Source organism: Ambystoma mexicanum, chromosome 9 (assembly GCF_040938575.1).
Source record: "Ambystoma mexicanum isolate Mex_15411 chromosome 9, UKY_AmexF1_1, whole genome shotgun sequence".
NCBI lineage: Eukaryota > Metazoa > Chordata > Amphibia > Caudata > Ambystomatidae > Ambystoma > Ambystoma mexicanum.
The window spans coordinates 707,531,399-707,540,324 of NC_090931.1; the positions used below are offsets into that span (position 1 = coordinate 707,531,399).

The following is an 8,926-nucleotide window of genomic DNA, read 5'->3' on the forward strand; positions in this document are numbered from 1 at the left end:
CTGCTGAGCCTCATTCCCTGATGGCAGTTATGGCACCTTCGATCTAATTTTAGGCTCTATCACCAGTTTCCTTGGACATTTAGGATCTATTTTGTCTGGGTCAGCGTCAATTTCAACGTCCACCTCCAGCATATTCTCTTTATACATATGCATCAAATTGGCGGCAGCCACAAATTTATAATATATAGATGATACATTACTATTAAGACTATTGAGTAGCTCAATATATTTAAAGTCCTCAGATCTCAAGACTCTCAGCTGGGGAATGGAATGCAGTCTGGTCAAAAATTCAGTTCTCGGGAGCAAATCCTGGTCGCTATTATAGTAAAAATTCTTTATGATACAAATACAGTTATTATTTAATCCAGACTCCAGCCCCTTTTCAGTGGGATTTGCAGTTGTCCTAGGGTGAGTAGATAATCTTATACTCTTAGGAGTAGACAAAATCTGCTCTATTTCCTACTCAGGCTGTGACGTTTTAAGTTCAGATATCTCTTCCTCACCATCAGATAATTCCTTATCCTTCTCAGGGATCAACCAACTAGTAAGACACTCAACCCGGTCTGAGTTTCTCCTTTTAGCGATGGCCGCTTTCTTCCTGTTTTTTTGGTATTTTTTAGTTACAGCGCAGTCTCAGGTAGTGGCAATGCAATGGTAAATGCCGTTTTTTCATTGCCGCCATCTTTGCTAATCTCTGTTGTTTTCGGGAAAAATATATCTGTGAGTTATTTGACTTATTGCAGTTGGATCCCGGGTTCTCGATTGGCTCATTAGCCTTCCGTATAGCTTCATATATGTTATTCTAAGTCTCCTCAATAAGATTTTCACTTATGGCATTTGAAGATTTATAGTAATCTCTAGAATCCGTCCACACATTTTTAATAATATCTTAAGTGCAAATTGTAAGGATGCTGCTGACGATTGTATCTCTGCCAATGCGTTGGGGCATGAGAAGGAGTCATTGGGCCTCATTCCGAGTTTGGAGGTGGCCATGGCGCTATTAACGCCATGGCTGCCTCCAAAATTGGTCCGACTCCGGCCTGGTGAAGGGAGTAATTACCGGTCCAGTCTGAGGTCGGCGGCACCGGTAATTCCCCATTCACCAGAGCCATTCCCCATTCCCATTTGAGCCCCCCTAGGGCTATCTGTTGTTATAGTAGACTGCAAGCTCTTTTTCGAACTCACTCCCTCGTCTCCCACCATCAAAGGTAACTAAAGCAGGGGTCATCACTCTTTGCATCAATAGACACATCTCTAAAAGACAGTTGTTGTCTATCTCTGCCTCGTTCGTCTTGTCGTGGGGAATACTGTCATTACAATAGCAATATCACCCTCCACCAGCACGGACAATGTTTTCTCCATTTCAGCATTAAGGATGTTAGGGGCAAAAAATGATGAAATGGCACCCTTACTGACTGGTGCTTGATTGTACAGTTTATTTTTGCTCCCCCCTTTCGCAGTCCTTTCCCCAGGTGTTTTAATATGTTTCCTTCGCAGGTTATAGCTAATTGGGGGAACCGTTTTTAGGGTTGGCATATTTTCTCTTTTAGCAAATTCCTTTAAAGGGATGTTAATTTTACCGCCATGCAGGATAAATGCTTTGTTTTTAAAGCTCAGTATTCCGTAGAAGTTAACCTGCGTTATTATGAAACACTACCAACTTACAGCACTCCTTGAATGTCCTACCGGGATCAAAGGAGTTTTCTCCCGCAGTCTCCCCGTCTTGCTTCTTACTTCCCAAATACCCAGATCATGCGGTTAATCCGTCGTATACACTTCAATCAGCGATGACACAACATGCCATGAGAATTTCTCTCTTGCTTTCAAGTTGGTATAATCAACTTAGACCACTCGCATTACCCAGCAAGTGAGTGAGAAAGGTGGGGCCGAAACAGTCTGGCCCCAGCTGACGGAAATATCTACAGCGAGTGGGCGGGTGAGCAGGGCGGGCTGGTGAGAAGGGCAGGCAGGCTTACTGCAAGTTTGTAACTTTGCCTCCGCCTACGCATCTGCTTCGCCTCTGCAGCTCCTATCAGCTCTCGACCGCTTTCCTCTTTACCCGTTACCGGACCGGACTGCAGTTGCAGTGGGATCACCCACAATTCGTCAGCCACTCGGCAGCTCGGCACACCGTGCTCCAAATCAAGTCAGGTCGCAGCTCGGCCGTAGCTCACAATGCTCCAAGCACGTCCCGGCTAGAGGAAAGCACCCACCGCCTGCATAAGAAGGTCAAGTCGCACCAGCCTCTCTCTAGCTCTCAATACTGTCCGCCTCCTACAGTCTACGGAAAGAACATTAGGTCACACTCTGCTGACAACTCTAGAACAAATTCCTCATGGCAGTCGAGAAACCAAGGAAGGAATGACTGAAAAATACCACAGTAGGAAAGACGCCAGAACAAATCAGATCCAAGAATAACGTTTTTGAACCCATAAGATATTCTCCTCCTGCGATGGTCTATTTCCTGCCATCCCATTCCCAACCACATCCTACCCGTTGCTTGAACACTCCTTGCCTTTATTCATTTAGTGTACTATGAAAATAGGGGTGTTTTACTGTCCATTTCTCTTTCACATTATTTGTATGCAGTTTTGTATGCTGATGAACTGTAGCTGCTGATCAGTTAATGGAATAATGAAACCATTTTCAATAACTACACTCACTTCTAATTGCCAAACAAGGACGCTGCTAGTCCATCTTTTTCTTTATTTGATTGGAAATTTGGTATTCGCCGAATTGGCATAATACATGGTAGTATTCAAAGGTGAATCGAAGGATAATCAATAAGAGCAATTTTGAAGGTAGAGTACATCAGAAACAATCATACAATAACTTTAGCAATGACTCTGTGGTCGTAAAGTGCAAAAGTATTGCAACAACACATCACTTCCAGGCACGCTCATTTTAACATGTGCTGTAATGCATATTAACAAGTTACACAGCTAACATGCTAACAATGAATATAACCCAATGTAACTGTTATCATTCCCAACATACCGATTGGAGAGGAAAGGACATCTCTTTCCCTTAATCTCTGTCAAAGCATTCATGACCTGTCAACATGCCCATGCGTTAAAATTAGAAAAAGCAATCAGCATTGTTTTACTTTTCTTTAGTGTGATAAAATGGTTCCAGAAAGCTACATTGTCCCCATCCACACAACAGCTGCGAGTGTAACCTTCTGTAAGTGAAACATAAAATAAAATCCGACACAAGGAGGAACTTTCCCCAAGTGACGACCAGTTAAAAAAGAAAAGAGTGCTATACATTGTCTACGTAGTGCTGCAGCAGGCCCCCTTTTGTTGAAGGGCAATGAAAGAGCAGCGTGTGTGTATATAAGGATGGCAGCCGGAGTGCAATGAGACCTCACAGCCTCTGTCAGACACCAGCCAACATGGGAAAGGTAAGGGTACCTTTTTGGGAGATCATTGGCCAGGATTTTGGGAGAAGCTCATTATCTCTGTCCAGTGGGTGCCATGCTCCTATCCTGGTGCCTTTCTCTTGCACCGTTAGCCCCCGAGGCCTGGTTGTCCTTTTTGCAGGATAGGAAAGCCAAAGGGGGCAGAAAAAGAGATGTAGGTCTGGGATACCACCTTCCTCTCGCAGAGATGGCAGAGAGAAGAACCGGGCACTGGTGCAGCAGCACTGCTTTCCCCAGATAAGATGAACAGAGATGTGAATCAATGCTATCTTGAGATAATAACTTTTATATGATTGCAGTATTTCCCATCTGCGTACAATAATGGACATCAGGGCTAGATTGCCATACATGTGTGCAAAATGCAATTTCAACATGAGCCATTGCATTAGCACCACTGGAAATGCAGAGTAAAGTCATTTGTACTGGAACTAATGTGATGCCGCTTGAAAACATGTCTTTTGGGAATGCATCAAATCCATTTGTGCATTGACAAAAATATGGTACTCCAGCCCATGATAAGAGCGCCTAGGCAATTAATGGCAATGCCTGAGTTTTTATAAGTGTACCTCGACATAAGGGGCAAAAGTGGCAACCCCAAAACGGGCAGCTTTGCCAAAGATTGCTTGTGTATTTCTTTGGTGGAAGAGCCATGCGGTAGGTAGATTACGGATCACAGACCTGCGTGCACAGATCACACCTGCACTGAATTAGAGACATTTACTGGGAAGGGTGTTATGGGCCTTAAGGAGGGGTCGGAAAATAATTGGCAACCAAGTTGTTGATATATTCACCTACCACAACAATGTGATTTCACCATCGGGGTTCAGAGCGGTCAGATGGTGCCATGCAGCACCCTTTTTTTTTATAACTGCGACATACTTGAAACTTCAGTGTGGTGAGCATTGCTGTTACAGACACAACGCCTTCTGCATTACAATATATATTTTACGAATTCCTTGCTGAAGATGCAATCCAAAACTGATGGGAACAGTTAGAGAGTTGGACACTTATAAATAGTTGAATCTCTGACAGTCCCCGCTGAGAAGTAGTATCTTGTGAGTGCTTCCATTTTCTAAGGTGTATAACAAAACATACAAGAGAGGGACGAATAGTGCACATTTTACCCAAATGACAGCGCCAGAGACATAAACAGAACGGAAACAACATGAATTTATTAACGTACATTAAATGCTTTCAGGCAAGACACAGGATTACAGTTATAGTTTGCATGTGCATGGGGAGGGGACTCCCCGAGCATGTAATGCTGAGCACTGAGCTGTCAGTGATGCACTGACTGTGTAAACCTTCCTCACCACAGATCATCTTCTACGAGGACAGGAACTTCGGCGGCCGCTCCTATGAGTGCAGCTCGGACTGCGCGGACCTGCACTCCTACTTCAGCCACTGCAACTCCCTCAGAGTGGAAAGTGGAAACTGGATGCTCTATGAGCACCCCAACTACAGAGGTCACCAGTATTACCTGAGGAGGGGGGAGTACCCCGAATACCAGCGGTGGATGGGGTACAGCGACTCCATCCGCTCCTGCCGCATGATTCCAGAGGTAGGTCCTGCATTTTCACATCATTGAGATCGGGGGTTTTCTGCCAAGGTCACTTTTAACACCATTTTCTTCTACATTTATTTTATTTTGCCGGGCGTTTAATATGATGCCGACAAGGTGCATTATTGCGGGTACAGAGCCATTATTCTCAGTACGACCTCTCTAGCTATTTAACATTGTAAAAGTGATTTCTAAGACATGAGGGATTTTCCAAAAGAAATATGTCATGGCATTTCATACAGGAAAAGCTAATCTAAAAACCATATCGCACATGTATGATTTACCATGTATGGGGCTCATTTTCTAAGTCCCGTAATTAGGTGGACTTCACCTGTTATGTTTACACGTTGGTGTAAACAGCTTCCTTCCTTGTAATTTCCAACATGTGTATGTCAGAGTGCAAACATGGGGTGTAAAATGGTGATGTATTTACCCTTTCACCACCATTTTACACTCCAGTCTGTAAACTGAGTGAACGCTGCCTTATATTTATGCCTGGAAGGCAGTATTTTCAATTGATTCCTATGGGATCCGACTGCTTTTTGCTGGTGTTAAAAGCCGGCAGATTCCAAAGGAATCAACAATATATAGTCCGCAATGAAACTGGGATGCTGGCGTAAATGCTGGAGTATTTGTATGGCAGAGAGGAAAGGACAGGGAGAATGAAAAACTACGGTCTGTGCCACCTCTCAAACATGTAAATTAATGAAATTGAGGTATAGCATAAACTCAATGCATTAAAGTCATTTGCATGACTTTCACAGATTAAATGCATGTTATTGGCCAAGTAAGTTCCCTGCAGTGGCCTGTAACCCTGTTTTGGAGTGGTGCAGTTTGGGGAAAAACGGATGCCTGATGGTTTCCTGTCTCATCTCACAGGGACATCCATTAATATACCATCCTCAAGGCCTGTCTAAGAATATATGCCCTCCGAGTTGAAGTGCCATTTTCGTGACTCTGTCCCATATAGTGGAGCCAGAAGTTTGGTGTCTCTTTGCTGATGGTGTCATAGACTACCACATAGAATTGCTATAATTTAACATTGGCCCTGCCATTCCTGCAATCTATTGTTTTTAGTACTGTTGGTCCTAATCAGGACTTGTTCATGGATCGAATGACAAGAGAGTACCATAACATCCTACCGAACCACCCACCACTATAATATCTACGTGTAAAATGTGATAAATGGCTTCATGTGAAGAAGTCACGATGCTGTATGGACCATATTGAACTGTGCCCTATTTGCCTCTTTAATCATATTGTTGACCACATATAGACTGAGATAAAGCACATATGGCACTGAACATCACAAAAATGCTAATTCATGTAAACATTCCTCAAATAAAGTGCACTTAATTACTTAGGAATCTACTATTTATTGAAATACTGAAAATAACTTTGAGGACCCTTCTGCATTCTTTTAGTAAAATATAGATGTTTGTGAGCTTCAAGATTACATGTGTTTAGGAAACATAAGAAACATAAGAACACAAGTCTGATGGGTCCCTGTTAATCAGTAAAATGTGACAATCCAAATAGTATGGCTACTGTAAAGTTCTAGAAAACATATCTAATTTATATTTTTGAAAGTGTGTCCATCTGTCTGTTTGTCCACTATAGAAATGAAGTGGGAATTATTTAAAGGGAAGCACAGGGGTTTACAAGGGTTAGCTTTTCTTGAGGAATCTAATGGTGTGGTTTAAATCTGCACCTCTGGTGGATAGAATCAAGACAAATGTATATTTTGCTCAATTTAAATTTGCTAAAGTGGCACCGCTGTTGGATCGAATTTGAAATAATGCTTATTTTGCTTAATGAATGTTCATAACAAAGCTATACATTTGCTAAACAAACTATCATAATAAAAGCTCAGAATGCACCAAACATTAGTACAAATAATCCGGGACACTTAGTACTGGAAAATTCTGTCAATTAGTTTCATCAACACTCAAGAAGGACACATCCCCAGTGACAAGACACCTGTAATTCAATGATCATGTTGCACAACATTTGATCCACATTTGGGAAACCGTCTGATATTCAGCATAGAGAGGCTGCCAGGGCAGCAGAGACCATTGAACAACGCCATCAAAGTATTGAAGCATAAGCAAGCAGTCAGGTAGCACTGAGACAGCAAGACACACCGAACCTGCAAGTCAATAATCACGCCACTGAAGACAGAATCTACTTTTAGGAAGTCGTCTGATGCTCAACGTAGAGAGGCAGCCAGGGCAGCAGAGCAGAGACAGATGAACAGCCCCATCAAAGACTTCAAGCACAGTCAGGCAGATAGGCAGCACTGAGGCAGCATGACACATCAGAATAGAGGCATGCCAGACAACATGCTGATGCAGTTGTCTGATGCTCAGCGTAAGGATACAGCCAGGGCAGCTTTGGAAAATTATATGAAACGTTTGGTTACGGGTATATCTGGTAGTCCTTCTATAAAATGATTTAATGGAGTATAATTATGGGTCGTATTCAAAATACTTTTAAAAAATGTATTGCCTATTTAACAAAGTTGAATTCATATGTTAATACAGGAATTCTATTGTTTGAAATCGCACACATGATTTACTCTTCCATATTTCTGTTTCCTTCCATTATCCCAGTATTGCGGAACCGTCAGGATCAGGATCTACGAGAGAGGTGACTTTGGAGGCAAGATGATGGACTTCACAGATGACTGTCCCAATGTTTACGACAGGTTCAACTTCAATGACATCCACTCCTGCAATGTGTTTGAGGGGCATTGGATCTTTTATGAGGAGCCCAACTACAAGGGACGTCAATACTACCTGAGACCCGGCGAGTACAGGAGGTGCAGTGACTGGGGAGCCATGAGCCCCAGGATTGGCTCTTTCAGAAAAATGGGATTTTTCTAAAACACTTCAAATGCATATGTTTGGAATAGCATTAGAATGTATCAATAAAACCTAGATCAAATGTATTGGTTTCCAATTGTCTTTGCCTCCTTTGACATAGCTCACACATCTTGTGACAAATCCTATGACATGCAAAACATCGCTCAATCTCAGCATGGAGCGTTTGAAGAGTTGAAAACCTTTCATGGTTTGCACTGTTTGGAATTTCAATAAATAATACGAGTCAGACATTTTGTTTCTTATACTGGAGCAAAGACTGCTGGGTACACTTGTTAACTTGTTCTCTAGATATCTCTGCTTTTCCTCAGTAGGTCTAAGGATTCCAGTTATTGTGATCCTGCTCTTCCCCTGACACAAATATTCTAGCAGAATTCAATTTTCATTTGACTCTTCTAAGCTCCAATCCTGGAATATATGGATGAGCAGTAGATATTATAAATGGCAACATTTAATGAGTTAATGCATTAGAAAGTAAAGATTTGACATACTTCTGACATACTCCTATAACATACACTTTCACACAAGACAGAAGTGCATTCACTTTCAACTATTTGACAATAGTTTTGTCAGAAATGTTTGAAATAAGGAAGAACTAATCTAGGTGGATGCCATTGCCATCATTATCAGGTCAGAACCAGGAGACTGCAGATTAGCCATAGAAACAGCATATCAGACGCCATAATTACACACTTCAGCCCACATGTTCTCTTGATGTTCTTTAAGCCCCATAGCTTGCCTGCATGATTGGAAAGGATGTATTCATAACACTGAGAACTACGATTATCTTGAATGTATTATTTGAATGGAGCTAGTGTAATGCTGAATCTACACCCTCCGCCATATCCAGCTGGTCAGAAGTTCTATGGACCTGCCACATACAAACAGTGACAGATGCTGTGCTAAACCCAAGGAGGAGTTTGTATCATGTGCAGAAGTATTGACAACAGGAAGTTTCAAGTCAACAGAAGGCTTCTGGTCTACCATAAATGTCAAAAGGAGTACTAATAGCTTAGAAAACTGCAACCCATGACTCTCCAGATATTTCTGGAATATGACTCT

The 8,926-nt window shown here is 42.1% G+C and overlaps 1 protein-coding gene across 1 annotated transcript; it reads left to right on the top strand.

The window, feature by feature from the left end:
- Positions 1–3,394: 3,394 nt before the first annotated feature.
- LOC138489710 (gamma-crystallin-1-like) lies at positions 3,395–7,867 on the top strand. The gene is made up of 3 exons (XM_069617355.1): positions 3,395–3,403; positions 4,740–4,982; positions 7,595–7,867. The coding sequence occupies exons 1-3, from the start codon at positions 3,395–3,397 to the stop codon at positions 7,865–7,867; spliced, it is 525 nt and encodes a 174-aa protein (XP_069473456.1).
- Positions 7,868–8,926: the final 1,059 nt, after the last annotated feature.